Here is a 25,098-nt window from a genome sequence, read left to right as displayed (position 1 = left end):
AAATAGAATAGCCCTAATATATTAAAATTCAAGATTAAAGCAAACTACCAATTTAATAAAATGAATTTGAATACTGAGGAAAAGTCAGCCAAGCCTTTTCCCCGGTGCCTACTAGAGACAAAAAAAGAAAATCTAACAAAAACAGAGGGATATACGTAAACAAGTACCCCACAAGGCAACAGAGGTTCTCTGAAGCAGAAAGGTGAACTCATCCATGCAGACAGGAATAAACAAAGACATCTGGTGCCACTAGAGCGCGCTGTACTCTTATGGCACACTCTGCATCCCTTTTTTTTTTTTGCTCACCCATCATCTGCGAGCCTCCCCCATTGGTTGAAGCCCCCACTTGCAGCTACCGATAATCCGATTGGCTGTCGATGTGGTCATCTTACTGTAATGTATGGCAGTGTATGTGCTGTTGAACTGCTCTCCATTCAACACACAGGTGCTTGCAAAACAAACAACACACAAACACAGGCTCTGACACATTTAGAGTAAGGGCAAATGTAAGATAAGAGATAATACAAGTGAATGCTTTAAAGTGAGAGTAAGAAAAGACAACTGGGGAAGCACCTGGGGGGGGGGGGGGGGGGGGGGGGCACAGTTTCCATGGTAACAGGGAGGGGAAGGGTTTTGGTGGTTGCATGTGAAACTGGCAGCTAGTGAACACCACACCGATACAAATACACACGTTTATTTTAGTCACTTAGGAAGATGTGTGCATTGACTTACAGTCATTCCAAGGAGACTTGTTGTCCCCAGATGGAAGGTGACATCACATACTGTGAGTAACACACACACACACACACACACACACACACACACGTGTATCCGCACATTTCATCCAATGTATATGTCCTCCTGACTCCTCCAACATCCGTCCTTCATTCATTTCTCTCCTACTTGTCAAACCTTAGTCGACCTTTTTGATTTCCTGTTCTGCCATAGAACATTTCAAGCTGTACAATACTGTACGATATCAGTATGTTACTGTACAATGCATTCACTCTTTCTCTGTTCTCTGATATTGAGGTGTTATTTGAAGTATAGGTGACAACCACCAACATCACAAGAAGACACACATAAAAAGGAGGGGAGCAGTTCAATGCAAAATAATGAGATATTTTCTGCACAATTTGTGCACAATTACAGCTACAAAAAGTCAAAAAGAAATAAAAAGGCTTGGACTGGCAGTTTCTTCGGTGGGAATGCGTTGGGAAACATCCAAACACAGTGCCTTACAGCCTGTTAGACTCATCTGAAACACTGATGGATATTGTATTCCAACCATTTAAAATGATCTAGTTTAACCATACATATCTTTATTAGAGCAGTGTTGAACTTTAATTTACTGACTGTCCAAAAGGTTGATCAGTTTCACACCAAAAAAGGTGTGATGCAAGGTTAATAAGGTATAAAATGCCACAGAACAAATAATATTTTATTTCTTGAATAATATCGAAATGTGTGGTGTCTCTCCGTTATAATAATAGCAATACAATTATGTTGCATAATTTCAGATTCGGTGACAAATCGTTTTATTTTATAATTTGTGTGCTTATTTTTTACTTTCACTCGCTTTTTTTCTCGCGCTTTACCTTGTTTATTGTTATATATTACTTAATACATTTTATATTTCATTTATTGTGAAAAATATGTTTGGAAAAAAACTAATAAATCCACTTCCTGTTTGGATCGACGTGATTGGCTGATTGTAACCGCGCTGACTCCTGGGAAAGCGCGATGTTTAAATCTGTTTCCGGTTTCTGTCTGCTTCGGCCGATCAGTACGCCAGACATGGAGCGACATCATAACAGGTAGAACTCTATCTTATTACGTACTTAAAATATTATTTTATACATAAATCAAAACATAAGTATGTTTTCCTTCGCAAAAACAAATAAAGCATACTTTTGTCAACATTGTATTAGCTTTGCGGCCGATATAGCGTCGATGCTAGTCGCTCTCAGGCCAAATTACATTCAATAACAGAGTAGTTTAATTTTGCCTTGGTTTTCACGAAAGGTACAAATCTGTTTCAATTATATAAAAGTCATTTTAGGAATCGTTTGCTTCCACTTTTCAATTCGGCATATAAATAAACTAAATGTACCATTGGATGATTGGTTCTCCTGTTGCTTTCACAATGGTCGTCAGCCAAAATACTAGTACTACAGCTGTTTTGTATTCAACTCTACTGACTTCATTAAGTGGGACCAAGCAGTAATCCTGCACCCAAAATCTATCTTTTGAGTGTCAAATCTTCAGCCCATGTTGGATAAACAGGTGGCTATAAAAATGTGTAGTTTAAGACCATGGTCACTACAGCTTAATTAACACATAAACACAGTCTCCTCTATAAAGAGCACTGCAATGACTACCTTTATTACTAACTGGAACAATGAACACCAGCTGATGGTCTGTGTATGATTTCCAGTGTGACGGGCAAAAGTAAGAGCTACCGGATGTCATACCGCAGCTCCTTAGGTGCTGCTGCGTCACGTCTCGGCTTAACTCCAGCGCTGACGGGACGGAGGCTCAACGCCAGCAGGAGGGCTCCGAAGTTGCACAACATCACTGTGAGTTGGCCCCGGGGCCGTTGTTCTCCATGTTTTCATTCCAACTAACATGCGTGAACAGTAGCAGACTGGTACCCAGAATGCTCATCGTCTCCATCCTCTCCTTTCCTTGTCAAAGGAGAAGGTGAATCCGGAGCAGCTGGCCTTACTGACGAAAACCGAGTGGCAGCTGTCGTACGTCACTCCTCTCTATCGGTTCAGACACACCCAGCTGAAGAGCTACTCCGGGCAGCTCTCAGCGTTCATTGCTGCAGGGAAGCAGCAAGGTCTGGCAGTGGAGGTGTTTGACCCGCAGACGGCCTTCAGGGTCTCCTTCTCTTTGGTGCAGGGGATGACTGAGTCGGACGACGATGCTGAGACTGTCCTCATACAGGTAGGCACAGGATTCCATAGAGGCTGATGGTGTCAATTTGTCCCTCCGGTGTTATGGTCTGACTCTTCCCTCGCCCACCACAGATCCACTCGAAGCCGTTGTTTGCCGGGCAGGACGAGCCACAGAAGACAGTGTGGAGCGGCTTGCTGACCTGCGTCAACGGAAACCCCGAGTACCTGCGCTCACTTCCGGAATACTTCATCTGCCTGCCGCTTTTCGGCAGCAGTGGGGCCGAGGGTCTCACGACGTTGGTCAAGTCCTGGTTCCAGCAGTCCTTCGACTGCTGCTTTGGCCCCCTGGAAATCAGCCACACGAGCCTACAGTGGCTGATGGCATTGTGGACCAACTGCCACACGGAGTCCAGCATCCAGCACCTCAAAATGATTTGGACTCTTCCAGCTGTGCCACCGCTGCAGGTCACCTACACGGTTAACCCCGAGGACGCCTGGGAGCTGTGGAGCAGTGTGAGAAAGACGAGGGAGAAGAGGGGAGGGGTGGAGGAGGAGGACTGTATCGACATTGAGGAGGTGACGAGGTTCATGCAGGGGCTGAAGAGCCACTTCTACAGACACTTCAAGCTGGATCTGTCAGCGGGCGGCCTGAACCAGGTCTCCACAGCTCTGGGCTCAGCCAAGTCCAGCGGCAGAATGAAGGTACCACCTGACGACTGTTCTCATGAGAACATTGTTTTCCATGAGACTCTTACACACGGACTAAATGTATTTTCTTTTTATTTCAGATCTCCAACAGCAGATACATGGTCACCACCCTGGCACTACTGACAGAGTGCGCCCTCCTCAAAATGCCCATCTGAGTGACCGGATACAGACTTTTTCTTTTCTTTTTTAAGAACAAAGCCAAACGTCCGCTTCTTTTTCTTAAACTCTTTTCAAAACATGAAATGGAGAGTAATTTTGCACAATATTCTCTTCAATGAAAGTCATATTCTGACCCTTTTCACCCTGATTTGAACTTAAATGCAGGAAGTCTTGTGGCCGTAATTATGACTTTCCCCGGTCTAGCGTTCCCAGTTCGTAATCACCTGTTGTAAATACTATACCGTATATATATACCTGTCCAGCTGTTTATATATTTTTGTCATTTATGGTTGTTTAATAAATAAAAGCAAAAAAGGAGGTTTGACTGATGCATGATAAAATAATTCAAAACAATGATCCCCTTCCAAGCAGCTGTGGGTGATGTGTGTTGTATCTGTGGGTCACCGGCTGAATTTTAGGCTATATATGACATATACATACATGTATACATATAACCCCCCCAAAAAAAAACAGTTTCTAGATGAAAACAAAATCTTTATTTTGAAAGATACACGCACAACCAAATTCATACAGCTGTGATAACAAAATAACATCAAATAAACAATGAGGGAGTATGAGCAGCCAAAATGCCAGTTGGAAACACAAGCTCTTAAAAAAAAAAAAAAAAACCTGTATGTAACACCGTATATTGCACTGGTAGAAAAAGGCAAAAAAAACAAACTCATCAGCAACTCGTGATCAAATTAAGTGGACTCTAATGTGTGGCTGTCCTCCCTAGATGTGAACACGCACGACTCTGCAGCATCTCTAAATGCACAATAGCAACGGGCGTATTAGTCCCGACCGCTGCTCCATTATGCTCTTTAATGACGGGACTGGTGTCGGGCTTGCTATTGTGGTAATTAGGGTGCAGCAGATGCTCATCCTGTCATTAAAAAGGCAGCGTGGAGCTGAGGATTATGGGAATAAAGGGTCTGTATTTAATATTAAGAGAGAGAGCACATTCACAGATGTAACATTTAGTTGTGATTTATGCTCATATGTGTTATTATATATTAATAACTCCTGCTCAGGGTGGAAAAATAACCCCCCAGCCAACTTTAAAAACTGAATTGTGTTTGCTTACATGCTTCAATAGGCACATAAACTTCACAGCTATTAGACTGGGGGATGGTGTTAACTTCCCACTCTGCTGCCTTCCATGTTTATATAATATTTACCCATGTGTGGGTCTTTACACCTCTGAAAAAGGGGGGTTGGCTACGTATTTACAATGGCGCCCACGCATGCCAACTATCGGAGCTCAGCGTCCACCAGGCAGAAACACGAGCGGACGGACAAACTCCGATCAAAAGCAACAAGGACTCTGTGCTCGTTTGTGGCAGCGTGACATATTCAGCAGTCTGGCATAGATCCGTTACGGGTCCCACGAACAAAGTCACAGTATGATCAACCCAGACACACACACACACACTCCAGAATGTGTCAGTCTTTCAAAAGGGAACTCATTAGCTATGATTGATTTGAAACAGGGGGAGTAGAACAATGTTATACCGTTAATACAACAGATCATGCTTTCATTTTGTTGTTAAAAAGGTGAATGGATGCACACATGGGGCCCCCCCCCCCCCCCCCGAGAGGTAAACAGCGGGGGAGGAAAGTGACCGATGTAGTGGTGTGATTCACAGTAAGTGGAGGCTGCGGCGCGTGCAGCGGCATTAGGAGGCCAGACCCAGAAAGAAGCCGCCGACGAACCCGCTGGACAAGACGATGTTCCTCTTTATAAAGTCTGTGGCCTGGGGGGGCAGAGAGTGAGTCCATAAGAGATTAGAAGCATCATACTGTATTAACCAGTTTAATTAATCGACTGCAATACATGTTTAAGACCATCTTATATATACTTAGAATGGATACATCATAAAACATACATACGGGTATTAAAATGTATTGTTAATGTGTCTAGTGGGTGCAGTGTGGTCGGCTGTACACTAGAGGGCACTGCTGGTTTGCAGATAAAGAAATAAACCTCCCCCACCACAACCAGGACATCCAAAACAAACATTTAGTTGTCAATAATTACATGTTACGGGTGATTTTTTTTCTAATACAACAAAAGTAAATGACAGTCAATTAAAAGAAAGGGTGAAAAAAAGAGCAAGCTTGGTTACAGGTACCTTTACCTCCTCAATGAATGTGTTTATTTCAGGGACTGCTTTGTTTGCTTTCTTCTTCAGGTGCTTCTTTGCTTTGTTCACATCCTTCTCCACCTTCTTCCAGTCCACCTGTACGTAGCCGCTGTGATTGGCGATCTGTGGGCGGGGAACAAAATGATCATCTACTTGTAAAATGGTAACCTGATTAACACACTGACAGCATCGCAGCACAGAGTCCAGCGTCCAGATGGCCCGCGTTCCTCTCGAGCCAGCTAACACACAATGCTGGTCTTTCTGCTGTAGAGAGGAGACCAGCTGAGCGTCATGCTGTGCAGCTGGCATGGTCAGTCATATTCAAAAAGATTCAAAACATTATTTTGGTACGCTTGCCTGTAAAAGAAGGAACCCTCCTCCAACAGCGGTGGCAGCGATCTTCCCAACTCTCTGGAAGAGGTAACCAGCACACCTGTATGTGGTTGAGAGGAACACATATCAATCAATCAATAATAGATCCTCAAGCCTTAATGAATTAATTCAGACAGGTGTGTGTACTTTTACAGACATTCACATGGCTTACCATCCAGTCACCCCTCCCATCGCGATCTGAGTGGCCACAGAGTACTTCTCAGCAATCGGGCCGGAGTTGCTCCCAAACACCCGACTCCACCACTGGTGCCTCCGAGCATATTCTGTCAGGTCCACGACCTCGTAGACCTCCTCTTCACTCTCCGGGTCGTCCTGTCCTGCAAGCAACAAAACGTATGAAGTCATCGATCACAATACTTTGTGTCGCCCTTCAGAATAAGAGCTCAGCTGCTTGTTTATTGTGTGTAAATGACTTGGGAAGCTATAATTAGCCGGCTAGCGTCAAATGGGTACCTATTCGATATCCTGCACACTGACTATTATAGGTTACTATTTATATATACTGTTACAAGAAGGATACTAATTCCATTATTGCTGGAGGGAAAAAAGTTCTAACTTCAACTGTTTATTGGGGTAATGAGGCCCGTATGCACAACAAACAAAATCACCAACCTTCTCTGTGATCCGCCGTCGCCATTTTGGAAAAGCTGGTTATGTCACTAGGATGTTGACAATACTAAACCACGCCCACACCATGACGCTCTGCCACTTCATGTTAGAACGTTGTGATCTCGCTCGATTAGGCTCGTGCAATTTAGCAGCGTTATTGCTAAAAAAATAAAATAATCTGCAACTTTCAAACAACCAAGTGTCAATGCATATTACTGAATAGAAGATTATATTTTATCAAGTGGAAATTATTACATTTCTCAGGAAAAGTAAGATTTCACTTTATTGCACATGGGTGACACATGTTCAGATAATACATTATTTTAAAATATGTTTCCAGAATAATCATAGTATTAAAGATGAGTGGTTTGCACGAGGGAAAACGAATATTTAAGATTAAAGAACGTTACAATTCTTATTTTTTAGAATTTAATTATTTTTTTATTTAAAATAATATTTTTTTATTTTATTACTTATGGTGAATAGAAAATTCCAGAATAATCACGTTATTAAAGAATATTTATTTAAGATTAAAGAACGATATATAGCAGGGAAGTCATATGGTGGGATGCGGACGCTCCTATTGGCGGAAGAGGGGAGAGAGGGCGTGGCTAGAGCGGCGCGTGGGTTCGCTTGGGTGACACAATTATAACAACTTTTATCTTCGCGGCCGAAAACGCATTTTTACTGTCAAATTCTCACATCTTGGATTCCTGTACTCAAGTTATTCGTATTTCAGAATAGCGCAACAATATCACTTTGTGATGAAAAATGTGACGTTTGAGGAGAGCGCTTCTGTCCAACCCCGAAAGGATTTACTATATCGAATCGCATCGTTTCATCCTGGGAAAAAGTTTTTGATCGTTTTGTTTTCCTCAGTTTTGCGTCTTTGATTTTCGGCGGAGCAAACCCGTTTTGTCCTCCGCGTCCGCGATTTTTTTCCATGCAATCGTGCGGTGTGTCTCTCGCCGTCGCTGCTGCTGCTCGGAGTCTCGGCTCGGCTTGTTCTTCTAGTGGTGATGAGGGAAAGAAAATGGCGGCGGGAAAAGCGAGTGAAACCGAGGAGGACTTTCCGACACTGACAGCCCAGGAGAGGGACACTTTGGCCGCGATCGACAGGTCGGAATAGTTGCCCCGTGCACTCACTCAGACGCACACGTTGAAAATTAATTGTTTTCTGTCCTTTTGCATGTCGACAATGTGTCTCGAGCCGCTCTGCGAGTGATTCTGAGCCGCCTATGTTGTCTTCTTGCTCTGCAGCTCACTGTTTGGATTTCAGAAGCTTCATGAAGATGGCGCCAGAACGAAGGCCCTGTTGATGAAGGTAGCAAATCTAAACTGGATGTGTTTTTACAATTGATGCCCGGGATTTACTCCACAACCTCACAACTAGTCAATGCATTTGCCCTCAACGAATGTAACTGAATGCAAAGTGGCCCACTCGCAAAGGAGACAAGGAGACCAAGGCCAGCTAGCCGCAGCCCCTCTGTTAGCCACTCAGCTAGCTCTGCTAGTTAGTTCCTCTCATCCGACGCACAGCGACTCTGCACCTGCGGCACACTTAGCCAAGTAGCCACGACTCTCTTGACATAACTGGCTTGTTAGCGTTAACATATGTCAATGTTTGTTGGGCAACCGCCCTTCGCCGTTAGCTTGCATAGCTAACGTTATCCCCCTGCAGCGTTATATCCTTGTGTACTTTGCAAATTGTACCACCAGCGACCAGAACGTCGTTACGGTTTTTGTGCAGCACATGGAAACATTGCACTTAAATGAGAAAAGTTATCTCGTTGCACACATTACAGCGCCGCTAATAACTCATATGTAGGTTTATCTGACTACAAACTGCTATACTGTTGGTGGAAGTGACGTTGTAGCCTCCTTCAGGGTGCACCAAATACAGCTTAGCATATGCCTTGGACACGCTATGTTGGGTGGTTTCCTGACATTGCACTGCTCCACCAAACGTACTCTGGTCCTTTCTGTTCGGAGTTGACAAGTAACAAGTAACGTTATAATGGCTGGCTGCCTGTCCAAGATGGCGGGACATGGCGGAGTGACACCGATAGCTATATAACACGTTTGATTTGAATATATGGCTCCGAATCGTTCGCGTGTGTCTTGACTGTCCTCTCGGGTCTTTGCTCCTCGTAGAGACGTGTTCCCCTCGCTGACCTAAGTGGTGTAGGCGTCCTTTGTTTACACCTTTCATTGCCCCCCCCCCACCATGTTTCGGCTCTGCATGTGCTCTCGGGCTGCCAAGCTACATTGTAGACAGACTCAGTCTGAGCAAACGCACACACCCTCTCCACCTATCTTGTGACTGTATCTTGAACAAGTGGATGGTGTTAGAGAAGATGGTGTTGACAGCTCGTCATCTTGAGGGGGCATCTGCTCGCTAGGTGGTGTGGGATACCTAGGAAGTGTGACTACTCATCCAGCTGCGCAGAAGCAGCAGAAACTAGGTTTTTGACAGTGTGCAACACAATCAATGCAATCAGGCTGGATTTGAACTGTACAGTCCCTATGTTGTGCGTGTTTTGCAGCACATGTGGGTTATTCTGTGCCTTGCTCGACGCGTTTGTGGCCCGTTGACAGCGCTGGTTCTGGTGGCAGAAAGACAGATCGTGCTCCATACTTGGCACTTTCCTTGTCCACCTGACTCACAGCTTCATGTGTCGGGGATAGGAGTCTTGATTGTGATACCGACCCATCAAATGATCCAGAGCACAGAATGACACTTTATGTAAATTGCTGATTGCCCCCCCCCCAGGCAAAGACACTATTGGTGTCTTAGAAACAGAATGATGGGCTTTACTTTGCCATCCATATAGGCGTGTGGTAAGATTCCATACAAGGTTTCTGCTTGCAGATTGTTAGTTTGATTGTTAGGCACTTGTGGCCCCGTTGCTGCGCTGCTGCTTTATCTGCATGCAGATAACTGTGTGTTCAACGTTTGTGACAGAACTGGGTCACCGTTTCACCACCAGTAACGAGGTGGCAGCGACGTAAACTTGTGATAACTAGACGGGAGATGAGCTTCGAACACGAGTGTGCTCTTATTTTCGTTTTCTACGCGTGAGAATATCTGTCCATCCATTATTTATTTTTTTTACACTTTCTGCAGCAAGAAGAGTTTGAGTTTAATGGTCGCGTTGGGACGACTGGTGCCGGTTTCGGTGAAGTTTGCATGTTCTTCCTGTGTTTGTATGTGTTTCGTCCGGGTTAGGGAGGCCAAGAGAGATGCATGTTGGGTATTAGGACTCTCTTTGGCTTTGATTTGCAGCACATTGACCAGCCGAGTCCACCTTTGGTGTGATCTCAGTGTGGCTCCAGAGAAACTTAAGTAGCAGAGTCGCTCCTTCTCAAGTTTGTTTGGGAGGTGACCTGGACAACATGTGCTTTATTTCTTTCTGCAACTCGACTGGTTCTCTTTTAACGGATACCTTTTAAGGGACCAGTGTCGGCTGAAATAAAGCTGCTCCTCTACTCTACTGTGCTTCGTCTGTTGGTGTTGCTGCTCTTTTAAAACATCGGAATGGCCCTTTAACTTACTTAAGATCTTAGAGTGAAGACGCAGCAGCGACTTTTTTTGTATTTATCAGGGCAGAAAGATCTTTCATGGACTTTTGGGGGGAAATAAATGCCTTAAGCACAAGTCCTTATCTGCAGTAAAGCTCATTCCAGTTAGTTAGTCTGAGGCTGATGTTTATCTGCTGAAAATAATGTGAGTCCACGCGGCCAGAATTAGGGAGCTGACGTTAGTCATGCTGTGACTTTCAAAAGTTCTGAGTGATTTTCTCTCACTAGTCCCGCCCCCTTCCTTCCCATGTTTCTGTTCTTAACATAGTACAGACATGTATGGTGCACGCACACAGTTGAGAGACACTTTTTGCGTGTGTGTGTGTGTGTTCTCCCCGCAGGCCGTTCGCTGCTACGATTCGCTCATCCTGAAGGCCGAGGGCAAAGTGGAGCCGGAGTTATTCTGCCAGCTCGGCCACTTCAACCTCCTCCTGGAGGATTACCCGAAAGGTGAGTAATCCCCCCCCCACCACACACACACACACACACACACTCCAGTGGTTCGTCGAGTCATGCTCTCCTCACACGTTTTCGTCCGGAGAGTACGAACCTCTGGAGACGGGCAGTTGGCTCAGTTCCAGCTAGACGTAAATGCTGACGGTGCGCTCTTTCCGCAGTGACGTTGATAAATTCTCAGCTTCTGTCCCCCTTTTTTAATTTTTTTTTATTTTTATTACAGCATTATCGGCATACCAGAGGTACTACAGTTTACAGTCAGACTATTGGAAGGTAAGCGACACACACACACGCACGCTCACTTTCTCTTTCAGCTAGTGATATTCTCACACACACACACACGCACGCAATCTTTCTTTCCTTTCCACTCGCTCGTGCACAGGAAGCACGTATGGTTTCACGCTGGTGTGAAATGCGGTTTCAGGTTTCACGTCAGAGTCATTTTGTGCTCCTTTCCCATTCAGTTGACACTTTGCGGTGAGATTGATGGCTACTTGTTTGTTTTCTGATCCGCGTAGCTGCAGGGTTGTGTAAATATGTACGGGACATTTGATTACATCGCGAGCTGGGTTTTGGGTTTCTTTGTTGGTCTTATAAATCTGTATTTAGTTTTTTATTGTAGCTATTTCTCATAACGCCCTTGCGCCTCTCACCCTCCCACCCAGAATGCTGCCTTTCTGTACGGCCTGGGAATGGTCTACTTCCACTATAATGCCTTTCAGTGGTGAGTACCAACCGTCTGCACGCACTCCTCGACTGTCCACCATCATCCTATGCCGTCTCTTTAATGTGATTTTCTTACTCAGGGCGATCAAAGCATTCCAGGAGGTGCTGTACATTGACCCGGGTTTCTCCCGGGCCAAGGAGATCCACCTGCGCCTCGGTCTCATGTTTAAGGTCAACACAGACTACGAGTCAAGCCTAAAGGTCGGTCCCCCCCCCCCCCCCCCCCCGAAACCGCTGTAACGCACAATCCGGGGCTCTATCGTGATGTTTTACTGATTCCTACCCGTGTTCTCTCTCAGCATTTTCAGCTGGCTTTGATTGACTCCAACCCCTGCACTTTGTCCAAAGCTGAAAGTAAGCACCTTTCTAATTTATTTATTGACTTGTTCATAAAAGAAAGCGCCCAGTCGAGAAAATAGCCGTTTTGTTTCTTCTTCATGTGATTATTTGGCACGTCAATATGTTTTTCTGAACCGTTGTTTTTGCCGCAAGTATTACACTGCCAATAAAGCAGCTTTTTCGAGCGAGGTAGATTTATTTATTTTTGAGCGTTCACACCTTAAATAGGCATCAACCGATCACGTCGTGCCGAAAGGACATATGTGGAACCAAGACGGCAAACTTTGAGTTCTTTCGACCAAACTCCTTACCTTTCAAAATAAAAGCCTTCGACAGATAAACTCAAATTCCCTCAGAGCATCGGTAAAAATAAACTCCATTAGATGGCTTACAGTAGCTCAGGCTACACCACAATGTGACACGCACAGCTCATTACAGCTGCAACAACCGCTGCATCTTCTCCAGCGACCTAGAAAACTGCAGCAATATCTAATTATTTATTTTTTGCACCAGCGTATAGCTGTTTGCCTCTTTGTGTCCCCCCCCCCCCCCTATTCCTCTTCTCTCTCTCTCTCACACACAGCAAGGGCAGCCCCCGTCTTTCTTCCCCTCTCTCTCTCTCTCTCTCTCTCTCCCTCGCTCTCTCTCTCCATCTGCTGAGAGTCACTCAGGCGGCTTAGATCAGACACTGCAGCGCTCCAGACAAAGGAAGGTGCCGCCAGGAGCGCAGCTACCTATCTGGTCCGTTACATTAAATCGGGCAACCTTGGCTTTCCGACACCTATTTATTGGCAGCGCAGCACTACTTTTCAAAAGCTTGGGGGGGAGGGAAATAAAAGACCAAGTGGAGGACTGACTCTCCTCTCAAATAACCTCGACCTAACATGTTTCCTCTTCTTCCCCTCTTGCAGTTCAGTTCCACATCGCTCATTTGTATGAGATTCAGGTAAGTGCTTGCTTTTCTATTTGCTCCAGTTATTCTCCTAAGGGCGTGAGCCGTTTCGTTTTGGCTCCCGTCATTTGTAACTTAGAAAATTAAGTGTTGATTGAATGCCGTCCAAGGCGACGGCTCATAAACCAGCCGGCACTGTGGAGCCACAGGGCATCTGAATGCGGAGGGAAAGCCCTGTTCTTTGGGGTTTATTTTGAACCAGGTGCTGACAAATTGAGGAGGGAGCAGGGCGCATGAGTGGGTGGCATGCGGGGGGGGGGAGGAGATTACTCTCAGCCGATCGGCGGGGTTGCCACGGAAACAAGAAAGTCTGTCGTCGTCGTCGCCGTCGTTTCCCCCCCCCCCCCCCCCCCCCCCCCCCCCCCCCCCCCCCTCCTTTTTGTTGAATGCCGGTGGTCTCCCTCTCTCTTCCTGCTGCTTTCAGTGGAAGTACAGTAGCGCTAGCCGGCTGTGTCGGGTTCCTCGTGTCAGAACACGGAAGGCTTTACTGCAGGCCGGGTGAAGACGACCGGGTGTTGAAACAATTCAAAATCTGTGTTTTATTCTCTCCTCTCGTCCCTCTCGCTGTCCTCCCTGTGGTCCACTCCTCGTGATCCAGAAGAGATACCGGGCTGCCAAGGAGGCCTACGAGAGCCTTCTGCAGACGGAGGATCTTCCTGCACAGGTGAAGGCCACTACCCTGCAGCAGCTAGGTAAGAGCGAGCACAGAAGCGTATCTTTTTTTTTTTTTTTTTTTTTTTCTTTTTTTTTTTGCGAGGGAACTTTTATTTAGTTCGTCGGAGGTTGATTATTAAGGCGTCTTTTCCAGGCTGGATGCATCACACGGTGGAGCAGCTCGGGGACAGAGCCAGCAGGGACAGCTATGCCATCCAGTGTCTGCAGAAATCTCTGGAGGCCGACCCCAACTCTGGACAGACCTGGTACTTCCTTGGCAGGTACGTCACACACACACAAATGTTTTCCATGTCTGTAGCACAGCGCTTACAGCCCGTGTCTCCTGCAGGTGCTACTCTAGTATTGGGAAGGTCCAGGACGCCTTCATCTCCTATCGGCAATCCATAGACAAATCAGAGGCCAGCGCAGACACCTGGTGCTCCATAGGGTAAGCGTCAATGTGTTCAGAGGAGGCTGCAGTAAAGTCATCATTTAACATTCTTTTTTTGCAAACATTGCTCATCTCTCCATCTTCATCATCATTCCTCCTCATTTTCACCCCTCCTCACTGCTCGCTCTCTCATTTCCCGGTCTTTCTCCCCCCCCACAACCCCCTCAGGGTGTTGTACCAGCAGCAGAACCAGCCCATGGACGCCCTGCAGGCCTACATCTGCGCCGTGCAGCTGGACCACAGCCACGCCGCCGCCTGGATGGACCTGGGCACGCTGTACGAGTCCTGCAACCAGCCGCACGACGCCATCAAGTGCTACATCAACGCCACGCGCAGCAAGGGCTGCACCAACACCACCGCGCTGACCCACCGCATCAAATGCCTGCAGGTGGGTGGAGGAGGGGGGGGGGATCAAAGTGAAGGGCAACCCGTGCAATGGCTGTCTTGATGCAGCATCACAGCTTTCCTGCTAAGTTATTTTTGTAGCCGGTGTAAAAGTGTTCGCTCACAAACACTGTCAACCGTTAATTGAACGCTCTGCTGTTTTATTTAATTTGCGCGCTCCGCGGGGTCAATCGTTCCCAATGCTGTTGACTTCCGGTGTTTTGCTCAGTCGGGCGTACGAGAACAAACGGATTTCTATGTAGCGGATACAGATCCATTAAATCAAATAAAATGCCCGGATCGCTAATTGAAACTGCTGAACCAGCTTCCCCGTAAAGCTGTCTCGTGTGGGTAGAGGACATGCAATTAGTAACACAACTTATTATGCAACTTAAAACGCACGTGTAGACAGATTGATTAACGGGGAAGCTAATGCTAGCCGGTTCAAACTTGACCTTCCATGGATTTATCAACCGGGGGTGCTACCAATCCCCATATCTCATGTGTTAATCTATGATTTTTTTTGTCCGAGCGATGTCATTTTCCTTTACATATGCATGAAGGAATGTTGCGTTTCCCACCACCAGTTAGCATAAATCCATGGCATTAAGACGAGCTCAGCGACTCGTTTTAATGGACCTGTCGACTGTGTCTGGGATCACTGTAACTGATCGTCCGCGTGTGGTCGATGCTGTACATGACGTAGGAATGTTAGCCAGCCGAGGCCCAAGTTATCGTTTCCAGCCTAGCTTCACTTGTGTTATAACCTTTTATCTATTTACCATTGCTGAATCATTTCCTTGTTTTGAGGTCATCGTTTTTTTTTCCTTCCAAAAAAAGAAGAAAGAAAGCCTTGTGTTTTTATTTATTTTTTTGTTTTTTCACGTCGTTTTCCATTCCCCTAGGCTCAGTTGAGTAACCCCCAGCTCAGTAGCCCCCAGGGTAAAAGTAAAATGCTCCCTCTTATTGAGGAGGCATGGAGTCTGCCAATCCCAGCTGAGCTAACCTCCAGGCAGGGAGGCCTGAGCAGTGCACCACAGCAGGTGAGAGACCAGATAGAGCAACTTACACCTCCACCCTACTCTCTCCCTCCCCTCCCCTCCCCCTTTGACTTGAGTGCACACTCGGACACATAGCCACGCAACGTACGCACAGACAAACCAGCGGGTCAACGGGTAACGCTTGAGCTTAACGCCACCTTCCACACTGTGTGTGTGTGAATGCAGATGTCTAAAGAGGCCAACACAAAAAAACAACAACCCCTCTCTTGGAAAAGCATTTTTTTTACTCCACTGTTCCTCTCACATTGGGGACTTTTTAAAAAACGTTTTACTCGTAAGCGCACTGTTTCTGCGTCATAGTTAAATAAAATGAAGAAGTCCATTCTTTTTCCCGCACTTTATTTCAAGTGTACCGTGTCCGGGGTCATGGCTGCTTTACGGCATCTGTTTTTCAACGAGGAGGGGTCCGGCCAAGTGTTACCCAGTCCTGCGCATCCCCCACCCCCCCCACCCCCTTTCTCTTCTCCACCGCACAGTAGCCACTCGGCTTCACCCATCACGCTCACTTCAAGTAAACCCTCCCTCCCCCCCCCTTAAACAAATACAAAATGAAATAAAACAACAAAGCACTTTTGTTAATTCTTTCCCCATTCGATTTCTCCTTCTAATAATCCTGTTTTTTAATCGAATGTGGTATTCAGGATTACCCCCCACCCCCCCTGCAGTTCATTTAAAAATCCAATCTGCACCGCTCTGCTGTTTGCTCCTAATCTGCTTTGGTGTAGACCGGGAGAGCCCCCCCCCCTAGTGTGATCGGTGAGGTCGTGCTGTCGTAGCGTTAAACCCCCCCCCCCCCCGGCTTCCCATTGCCTCTGTCCACACTTCCTCCTCCCCCTCTTTTTCAGTAGTTGACCTTAGCTGTCCTGCTCACAGAGGCCTCCAGCGACGCCCCCTAGTGTTTCCTCACCTCTCGCTCACGCCCATCACACGGGTCCGACGCGAGTAGCTCTGTTGTGTCCGTGTCTGTGTGTTGCGATCGCTGTTGTGTCATCGACTTCTAGCATTGGAATGTGTTGGGTTTTATCGGCGTTGACTTGGTGAGAGTCAATTCACTGTGAGACCTAGTATTCCAGGGGGGGGGGGTCGTCTTCAATGGGCCAGATGTGACTTATTACATTCCACTTTTTGGATTGCAAAAAAAGCATAAATGAAACGAGCAATACTAGCTTGAGATATTGAGTTCTGGTGTCTATTTCCCGCCCCTAAATTCCCGGGCAGTCACATCTGGCTCATAGGCCCCCTCCGAGGTAACGGTAAGGCTGCCAGTGTGCGGAGTGTGTCCTAACCGTTTTGCTTTTAAAGGTAGAGTCATGCTATGCAAATGCCTTCATGTTGCTCGAAAGCGCAATAGGGAAATACATGGAACTGATGTATTAAAAGAGTCGCTATGAAGTCGTCGAGGGCTGCAGGTGCAGCGACGAGAGAACTGCCCCCCTCTCCCCCAGGGCTGTTGTTGCCCTATGGAGCAACACCTTCGGATACACAGGGATGTTTTTGCTCGACCTGTCCTGCTTGTGTGTTTAAGCACCAACACAGAATCACAGAATTGCTCTCTTTTTCTCTCCTTTCCTTATTCTCCATCCCTTGCTTTGCTTTGACCTCTTTCCACTTGCCGTATCTTTTCCTCCATTTTGCTACTTGATAAACATGCTTGTTTGCTTTAAATTTTTTACCTCCTCCCCCCCACGCTTGCTTTTTGGCTTTCTATTCCGACCCCCGTCCTCCTCCGTGGCCTTTCATTATGTCCCTTCCATTCACGTTCTTTTCCTCCTTGCTTCGGTCTGCACGCGCTCCCGCCATCCCCCCCTCCCCTCCAGGCTTGCAAGCCCAATCACAGTGCGGAGGGCGGGGGTCAGTCTCTGCCCCCTCACGTGGGCCCACTGGGCCAAGCAGAGGACCAGTCCTGCCCTGCCAAGAGGAGGAGAGCCTCCAGCCCTGCCAAGGTAAACGCCACAGAGACGGCATCATTTACTGCGTTCCTCCTGTAGTAGTTACAGTCGTACAGTTAAATTTGAACGTTGTGCTTGTTTTTCAGGGTGACTCATGGGTCAGTAACCCACCACAGCAGCCAGTTCCCAACTGGTACCTCTCCCAGCAGAAATTACAGGTCAGTAAATTCTTTTATCTCATATTTTACTTTATGCACGATCTGCGCTTTTTAAAATCGAACGGAAACTCTTTATCTGCTGTCCGTCTTCAAGGCGCTGGAACAGTTGCGCAGTAACCGGGCCAGCCTGAAGCCCCCACAGCTTCAGATGCTGGGGCAACTGGAGGCTCAGTTCGCCATGATGCAGCAGCACCAGCACCAGGTAAAGAAACCAACCTTTTTTAACATAATAACTGACGTACGGTACTCGTTTTCAAGCTGTGACTATATTTAAACTGTGTTGTCGTCATGTTTACAGATGAGACAGAACGCCTCGGGAGGTCAGGCGCGCCCCTCGCTCCCCAACGGCCCCACCGCCAACTCCCTCCCCTCCCCCAACCCCGGCCTCCACCCCGCCCGGCCCCACCTGGGACTCCACCGGCCCCTCTGCCCGCCCCAGCCGCTGGCCAACGGGCCCGGTGGACACGGACACTCGGAGCCCGTCCCCGCGGGCGACAGCAGTAACAGTAGTAATAATCAGCCGGGGCCCGCGGCCACGGGACCCAACGGAGACGTGCCTTACCTGCAACCTGCCGGCGGCGGCGGCGGCGACGCAGCACTGCTACCTCACACCTGCACAAGCGCGCAGACGCAGGACGCCGCGCCGCGCCAGGCCCTGCACCTAAACTCCTCTCAGGTTGGGCCTCACTCACCGGTCACCCTTTGTTTGTCAGTCCTTAAAAATGCAAACCCCCTCCGGCCCGTTATCTGTCTCTCAGCTTAGAAACGGATATAACTCTGTTTTCATCCTACTGACCTACTTGACTCCATCGAGTGGTTGCGAATGAAACGAGCTGTGAACTCCCTCCCACGAGACTGTAAATGAAAGTATGCGGGGATTGTTACGCACTGAGCCAAGATGTGTACGCAACACATGTGAGAATAGAAAAGGGTGCGGCTCACACCTATTATTAAGTTACAGCACCTCAGTCCACACAAGGATCAAAAATGTTGTGAGCATGGTAACTTAATTACTAATGTCACCTTGCCTGTGCTTCCTGCTCCCCCTGTGTAACAGTTGCTCTCTTCTTCCTCCAGGGGCTTCAGAAGGGGTGTGTTCCACATGCGACAGGCTCCAGTAGTGAGGGGACCCTCTCTTACCCCCAGACCCCCAACTCCTCCATCGCCCCCGTGCACCCCAACAATCAGGTTGGACATTCCACTAGCGCCCCGTCGCCGCGACAGCAGGCCCACAACCACCTCCCGTCCCCTCCCTCCCTCCCCCACTCCTCTACCTCAGGTGGAGCAGCACCCGGTGCGTCCGCTACCAAAGATAGCAGCAGCAGCAGCAGCGCAGCCGCTCTCGGCAACGGGGGCTCCGAGGGCAAGTCGCCGAGGACGCCCGCGGATGGCAAAGCGGTGCAGGCGGACGGCCTGGCCAATCACGTACACTCGGGGGATGGCAAGGGGGCGGAGGGTGGCGAGAAGCCGAGCCTTAGCGCAGACAATCCTAGACTATCTGCCCTGCTGGCAGGGGGGAAGGGCCCTGTGGCGGGCGAGGGGCCGTCACAAGGGACGGCGTCCACCACGACGGAGTCCCACAAGAAAGTCAACAACATCCACCCGGCCGTCCTGCCCTCCACCCCCCACGCACAGGGCAGCTCGGCTGCCTCCTCGCCCATCTCTGCCATATCCACCGCCACGCCCTCGCCCAAATCCTCAGAACACACCCAAACAGGCGGCCACAGCCCCGCCGCCGCCGCCGCCACCTCTGCTGCACCTGCCGTGAACGGCAACGGCAAAGGAGGCATCTCGGAGGACTCGCAAAGCCCGCAGAAGGCCGAGCCTCCCACCGTCACCAGTCTGAAAGCTACGCCTCCGCACGGACACGGCTCCTCCTCCTCCTCGTCGTCGTCCTCCATATCCATCTACCCCAGCTCCACAGACGTGCTGAAGGCCTGCAGGTGAGGCCCCGGTTGAGTCGTCTCTTGGTACCGAAGCGTTACGTGTTACGGTGACACTAGTTTGTGAGCTGCGTCTGTTGGCAGGTTAAGAGGCTTTTTGCTGTATGTTAAATCGCTAACGAGAGAGAAGGATCAGCTGAGCGGTGTGGTTTGTGTTGACGATGTCTCCCCCCAGTGGACTTTCAGAGCTACTACACAACCAAAGGGAAATAATTATGTAACTGTAAACAACACCGAAGGCTACTGGGCAGTCTTGTTGCCATGCAGATATTATTTAGCACAGATTATTCAGTGGAATATTCCTCCATTTGGTTGCACGAGTTCCCGCTTGTTTTACATATTTATGTAGTTTCTTCTCCAGTAAAATGGACCGCTAGGAGCAGATATTTTTAAGATCTGAGGTAGGTATCCTGTAACGGTGTGTTACTTCTCCCTGATTTATGATCTCGTCACCCGTGCTGCTCCCACTTAAACATTCTCTGCATTGTGTGCAGAAACCTGGGGAGGAACGGCCTCTCCAACAGCAGCATCCTCCTCGATAAGTGCCCCCCGCCCCGGCTGCCCCCTCCACCCTCACCAGCCCTGCCCAAAGACAAGCTCAACCCTCCCACACCCAGCATCTATGTGAGTATCGCCCAAGAGGGCCGCAAGCCACTTCAGGGAGTGTTTGGCAGTTGTTTTTTAAGAAGTCGCGTTCGCTTTGACCTGATGAGTCTTGTTCATTAAAGCAGGTGGTCATAGTGCTATATGATATCCTTTAACTTCCTGTTTCCTGTCTGTGGACCAGCTGGAGAACAAGAGGGACGCTTTCTTCCCCCCACTGCACCAGTTCTGCACAAACCCTTCCAACCCCGTCACCGTCATCAGAGGACTGGCTGGAGCACTCAAACTGGGTAAATGCTTTTGCTTGCAGCAGCGGGGAAGGTATGCCGATCACAAAGACGTCCGTGTTTTAATTATTTGTGTGTCCCCCTCCCCTCTCCGGGTGTCCGTTCTCCCGGCAGACTTGGGTCTGTTCTCCACGAAGACGTTGGTGGAGGCGAACCCGGAGCACCTGGTGGAGGTCTGGACGCAGCTCTCGCAGCCCGCCGACGAGAACTGGGACCCGGCCGGCACCAAGAAAATGTGGCGCTGCGAGAGCGCCCGCGCCCACACCACTATCGCCAAATACGCCCAGTATCAGGCTGCCTCCTTCCAGGAGTCTCTACGGGTCAGTCCTGCTTCGTCTGTGAAACCAAACTTTTTGACGGCTTACGGTAGCATACAGCTGGCTTCACGTGTTCCTCTTTGTTCTCAGGAGGAAAATGAGAAGAAGGCGTTAAAGGAGCCATCGGACACAGAGCCAACATCAGCAGAGAGGTACCTGATGTTTTTCTTTAGTGATTTTTATTTTGTTTATTTAGCCCCATAAAGAAATGGTTGTATGTGTTTTGAAAACCTTTTGTGCACATTTAACCACATGTGGCAAATTTGTTTGTGTGTCTTCAGTGTTGCCCGCAAAAGAAGGGGACCGTTGAAGCACATCAAGTTTGGAACCAACATCGATGTGTCGGACGAAAGGAAGTGAGTCTGGATCTGGATTTGTTGTCTTTTAAGACGCTTTGTAAACGTTTTATGACAACTCGCCCCCCACACTCTCTCTCTCTCTCTCCAGGTGGAAACAGCAGCTCCAGGAGCTCAGCAAACTGCCGGCCTTCGCTCGCGTCGTATCAGCCGGCAACCTGCTGAGCCACGTGGGTCACACCATCCTGGGCATGAACACCGTTCAGCTCTACATGAAGGTCCCCGGGAGCAGGATAGCAGGTTGATGCACAAACCGGCCTGAAAACGTACTTCTGGTACAAACGATTACTGCTGTTTCCAGAGCGTGGATTCGTGCACTCAAAGAGGTTTTTGTCCCTCTCAGGTCACCAGGAGCACAATAACTTCTGCGCCGTCAACATCAACATCGGACCGGGCGACTGTGAATGGTTTGCGGTGCCGGAGCCGTACTGGGGAGTGATGAGCAACTTCTGTGAAAAGTAAGCTGGACGGGAGGGACGTTTTAAAGATGGCCGTCTTCTGCGTAAGTCACGGCCCCTCATCCAATCCATTCCTGTATTCATCCCGACTGTCTTCCCCCTCCAGGAACAACATCAACTTCCTGATGGGCTCGTGGTGGCCCAACCTGGAGGACCTGTACGAGGCCGACGTGCCCGTCTACCGGTTCATCCAGCGCCCCGGCGACCTGGTGTGGCTCAACACCGGCACCGTCCACTGGGTGCAGGCCATCGGCTGGTGCAACAACATCGCCTGGAACGTTGGACCTCTCACCGGTACGCCCGGGATTGTGGGACGTGGGTTCACGATACTCAAGCCGCTAGAGTTCTAGACAGTTTGCCTTGTCTTACAGAAATGATGTCTGATATGATGACCTTTACTGTGATATTTGAAACGCTTTTCTGCTGATTGGTGACCTTTTTATTTCATTACTGCGGGATTTGATTCCCTGCATTTTCTTTTTAGTTGTATGATGGCACGAATACACTTCCATAATAACCAGTGCACCTGTTTACGCCGGCCACATAATCATGTCAAATAATGTGAAATATGTCTTTCAGCCCACCAGTACAAGCTGGCTGTGGAGCGCTACGAGTGGAACAAGCTCCAGAGTGTCAAGTCCATGGTTCCCATGGTGCACCTCTCCTGGAACATGTCACGCAACATCAAAGTGTCCGACCACAAGCTGTTTGAGATGATCAAGTGAGTCACCGAGTCCCTCGGCCGGGTTTACTTTGCGTTATTACGAGCTGGCTTTTCTTTTTTCCGAGCGTGACACAATGCGTCGTCGTCGTCACAGGTACTGCCTGCTGCGGACGCTGAAGCAGTGCCAGTGGGTGAAGGAGGCGCTGGCGACGGCCGGCAAGGAAACGGTGCTGAGGCCGCGGACCAGGGACGAGCCGGCCCACTACTGCACCATCTGTGAGGTCAGTAAGCACACGGGGAGGGGGGGGGTCGCGGATTTTAAAAGTTTTTTTTGTGATTCAGTGTTCAGATGCTCCGTTGACATAGAAGGCCGACGCAGTTTTTGTGTGAGCCAATTAATGGGCACGCTAATGGGTTTAATTTGAATGCAGGGCTTTCGGCTGTTCAGCTGAAATGTGTCCGTATCCAATTAAATGTCTGCCGTCGTGTCCTAGAAATTGCTCTGTTATTCACGGTCTAGATGATGTCATCTCTGCAGTCTCAGATTCACAAATCAAAGCTCCGTTGCAATATAACAGGAGCGACACCGAAGACGGTCAGTCGCCGCCGCCCCCCCTCACGTGTGTGTGTGTGTGTGTGTGTGTGTGTGTGTGTGCTCTGCAGGTGGAGGTGTTCAACCTGCTGTTTGTGCGCCGTGAGCTCCTGTCCAAGAAGCAGCACGTGGTCCACTGCCAGGACTGCGCCAGGAAAGGCAGCGCCACTCTGGACAACTTCGTGGTGCTGGAGCAGCACAGGATGGAGGACCTGATGCAGGTCTACGACCAGTTCACATTAGTAAGTCACCAGACCGAGGGAGAGGGAGGGGGGGGGGGGGGGACTTCAAAATGAAGGGAGATGATTTAGTTTTTCCTGAACTAATTGTCGTGTGTGCTCTTCCTCCCCAGGCCCCTCCTCTTCATTCATCTTCATCTTGACATTAGGTGACACCTCCTTCTTCGTCTTCTGCTGTGGAGCCATGAAGCCCCCCCCCCCCATTCACAGGAACTTGTATTAAGAATATAATGAAAAACAACATCTACATACGCGGACCATTTCTGATATTCAGGAAAGCCAAGGCCCCCCCCCCCCCTTCCCACCCATTATGGCTGGTCTTCATAGCCACGGCTGGAGGCTGAGGCGGCCGAGTGTGTCTGTCTATGCAACCTGTTTTTTGAAGTGCTGGGGCCTGGCCCTTCCAGAGGGGGGCGCCACCGAGCTCACAAACAGGACTTTGTTTCTCCCCTTCTCCCTTCCCCTCCCAGCCCCCTCTAGTGACAATGGCTCAGCCCTGTTTTAATGGAGGACTTAATCAAAAAACGGTTGGGAACGGGGGGGAGGGGTGGGATTCTTAATGCGTGATTAAAAATGTTTTGTAGATACTTGTTAACTGTCACAACTGGCAACACCACCCGTAAAAGACTACTGACTTGACAAGCTCTCTCGCTCGCTCTCCCGTCTTTACGTTTTCTATTCTGGTAACAGGATGAAATGTCGGCTTTGATTTATAGAATTTCCCCAAAAATTTTGTTCAGTTTGTCCTTCTAAGGAGCACTAGCCTAACTGGTCTTTTTCTATGGTAGATAGTCATTTTAAGACTCTTTGGACAGCAAAGTCTCCAAAAAAATTTGTAATGTGAAGAGTTAAGGTGATTTTCTTTTCTTTTCTTTTTTTACAGATTTTATGTTTTACTTTTGTCTTGTTCTTTTCAAAACTATGACTTTTGTTTCTAGGTAAAAAAAGGAAAAAAATGTAGAAAAAAAAACAACTTACTAGCCAAGTCACACAGAGAATGGGTTGCACATAGACTTATGGAAAAAAAGTTTAATTTGTGATTTTTGTTATGTTTCTAATCTTGATGTAAATTTACACTATTTATAAATACATATTTATTGCTTGAAAATATTTGTTGATGGAATGCTGTTATTTTTTTCCAGAGTACCTGCCATTAAATTTGAAGGAGTTTTGTCATTTTAACACAACTCCTCTTACATTTTCTATATATAAATAAAATTGCTTAGCAAGCATTGTACAGAAACGGACATTTAAAATTGTTTTATTGTTTGAAGAATGTTTTATGATGAGTCAATAAACACAACGTTGTCAAATTATCCATGCTCTTCGCTTTCTCAAACGCACCACAATAGTTTCATAACCCTTTGGTATCATTTACAGGAATAATACAAACGGATGCATTGATGTTTAGAGTGGAGGCCTGAAACCCAGCAGACAATGTAGCTGTAGACTGACACACACAGAATCCTACACTGTATGCCAGGTCCAGAACTTGCCCAGTATCTCAAAATGTCATTTTTATTTCAAATATAAATCACTCTGTCCTCTGAACTACCCGTGCAGTCAAGGATTAGCTGCGTCGAAGGCTTTCCTCTTCGCAGTGGGTGTGCATTCAAGACATTTTCTTTGAAATTCAAAAGCCGCGTGGTAGAAAAACCACAAGTGAAATTGTGTGGACTTCAAATAGAAACCGCCGTTCGGAAAAAAGGGATTCCAAATGCGTCTGAAAAAAAAATACTACAGCGCATTTGAAAAAAACGTACAAAAAGAGCTGCAGAAACATGCTCCGAGTGACGTGCCTGCCAGCGGAGACCCAGTAGCCAGATGTAGCTGCTGCCAGCCCCACAGGATCTACACTGACTACTGAGCAACCGCCGGGGGGCCCTGCGGCTCGGGAGCCAAAATGGCCGCACGGCTGCCACATTTTCAGCCGAGGCGGGAAACAAAAACTTCGCACGCAGAGGGAAAGTGTCAATGGTGTCGGCCACTGCTGATGTGATGCAGGTGA

General features: G+C 48.1%; 3 protein-coding genes across 5 annotated transcripts; 2 read left to right on the top strand and 1 right to left on the bottom strand.

Moving 5' to 3' along the window:
- The first annotated feature begins 753 nt into the window (after positions 1-753).
- Positions 754-5,366, top strand: cenpl (centromere protein L). Its single transcript, XM_076094520.1, has 5 exons — positions 754-1,817; positions 2,438-2,579; positions 2,698-2,952; positions 3,036-3,605; positions 3,692-5,366. Exons 1-5 carry the CDS (start codon positions 1,744-1,746, stop codon positions 3,764-3,766), a joined length of 1,116 nt encoding a protein of 371 aa, XP_075950635.1. The 5' UTR covers positions 754-1,743; the 3' UTR covers positions 3,767-5,366.
- LOC142952664 (FUN14 domain-containing protein 1) lies at positions 4,245-7,079 on the bottom strand. 2 transcript variants are annotated; one of them, XM_076094521.1, is made up of 5 exons: positions 6,923-7,079; positions 6,462-6,627; positions 6,275-6,350; positions 5,906-6,040; positions 4,245-5,527 (listed from the first exon to the last, which is right to left on the bottom strand). In XM_076094521.1, the coding sequence occupies exons 1-5, from the start codon at positions 6,945-6,947 to the stop codon at positions 5,450-5,452; spliced, it is 480 nt and encodes a 159-aa protein (XP_075950636.1). In that variant the 5' UTR covers positions 6,948-7,079; the 3' UTR covers positions 4,245-5,449. The 2 variants fall into 2 exon arrangements, with proteins under 2 accessions (XP_075950636.1, XP_075950637.1); XM_076094522.1 differs by having other exon boundaries at positions 5,912-6,040.
- Positions 7,080-7,533: 454 nt separating this feature from the next.
- On the top strand, positions 7,534-24,406 carry LOC142952662 (lysine-specific demethylase 6A-like). 2 transcript variants are annotated; one of them, XM_076094518.1, is made up of 30 exons: positions 7,534-8,038; positions 8,180-8,243; positions 10,843-10,951; positions 11,181-11,230; positions 11,623-11,681; positions 11,764-11,884; positions 11,983-12,037; positions 12,934-12,968; positions 13,573-13,666; positions 13,783-13,909; positions 13,978-14,076; positions 14,248-14,467; positions 15,369-15,506; positions 17,342-17,467; positions 17,560-17,631; positions 17,726-17,833; positions 17,930-18,307; positions 18,709-19,574; positions 20,069-20,198; positions 20,362-20,467; positions 20,579-20,784; positions 20,872-20,933; positions 21,063-21,137; positions 21,229-21,377; positions 21,481-21,595; positions 21,702-21,889; positions 22,175-22,316; positions 22,414-22,540; positions 22,923-23,093; positions 23,204-24,406. In XM_076094518.1, exons 1-30 carry the CDS (start codon positions 7,863-7,865, stop codon positions 23,231-23,233), a joined length of 4,398 nt encoding a protein of 1,465 aa, XP_075950633.1. In that variant the 5' UTR covers positions 7,534-7,862; the 3' UTR covers positions 23,234-24,406. The 2 variants fall into 2 exon arrangements, with proteins under 2 accessions (XP_075950633.1, XP_075950634.1); XM_076094519.1 differs by lacking the exon at positions 15,369-15,506.
- Positions 24,407-25,098: the final 692 nt, after the last annotated feature.

This window comes from Anarhichas minor, unplaced genomic scaffold (assembly GCF_050575085.1).
Source record: "Anarhichas minor isolate MPS153535 unplaced genomic scaffold, ASM5057508v1 ptg000018l, whole genome shotgun sequence".
Taxonomy (NCBI): Eukaryota; Metazoa; Chordata; class Actinopteri; order Perciformes; family Anarhichadidae; genus Anarhichas; species Anarhichas minor.
Note: the sequence above shows the minus strand (reverse complement) of the source record. Positions and strands in the feature narration are given on the sequence as shown.

Excerpts from the sequence above, each read along its gene's own strand:
- LOC142952662 (XM_076094518.1), top strand. The coding sequence starts at position 7,863 with ATGCAATCGTGCGGTGTGTCTCTCGCCGTCGCTGCTGCTGCTCGGAGT. Across the intron at positions 17,834-17,929 it reads TGCAGCAGCACCAGCACCAG|ATGAGACAGAACGCCTCGGG; the intron begins GTAAAGAAACCA and ends TCATGTTTACAG. Across the intron at positions 23,094-23,203 it reads TCTACGACCAGTTCACATTA|GCCCCTCCTCTTCATTCATC; the intron begins GTAAGTCACCAG and ends CTTCCTCCCCAG.
- cenpl (XM_076094520.1), top strand. The coding sequence starts at position 1,744 with ATGTTTAAATCTGTTTCCGGTTTCTGTCTGCTTCGGCCGATCAGTACG. Across the intron at positions 1,818-2,437 it reads ATGGAGCGACATCATAACAG|TGTGACGGGCAAAAGTAAGA; the intron begins GTAGAACTCTAT and ends TATGATTTCCAG. Across the intron at positions 2,580-2,697 it reads CGAAGTTGCACAACATCACT|GAGAAGGTGAATCCGGAGCA; the intron begins GTGAGTTGGCCC and ends TCCTTGTCAAAG.
- LOC142952664 (XM_076094521.1), bottom strand. The coding sequence starts at position 6,947 with ATGGCGACGGCGGATCACAGAGAAG. Across the intron at positions 6,628-6,922 it reads GACGGCGGATCACAGAGAAG|GACAGGACGACCCGGAGAGT; the intron begins GTTGGTGATTTT and ends TGTTGCTTGCAG. Across the intron at positions 6,041-6,274 it reads GAGGGTTCCTTCTTTTACAG|ATCGCCAATCACAGCGGCTA; the intron begins GCAAGCGTACCA and ends CCCCGCCCACAG.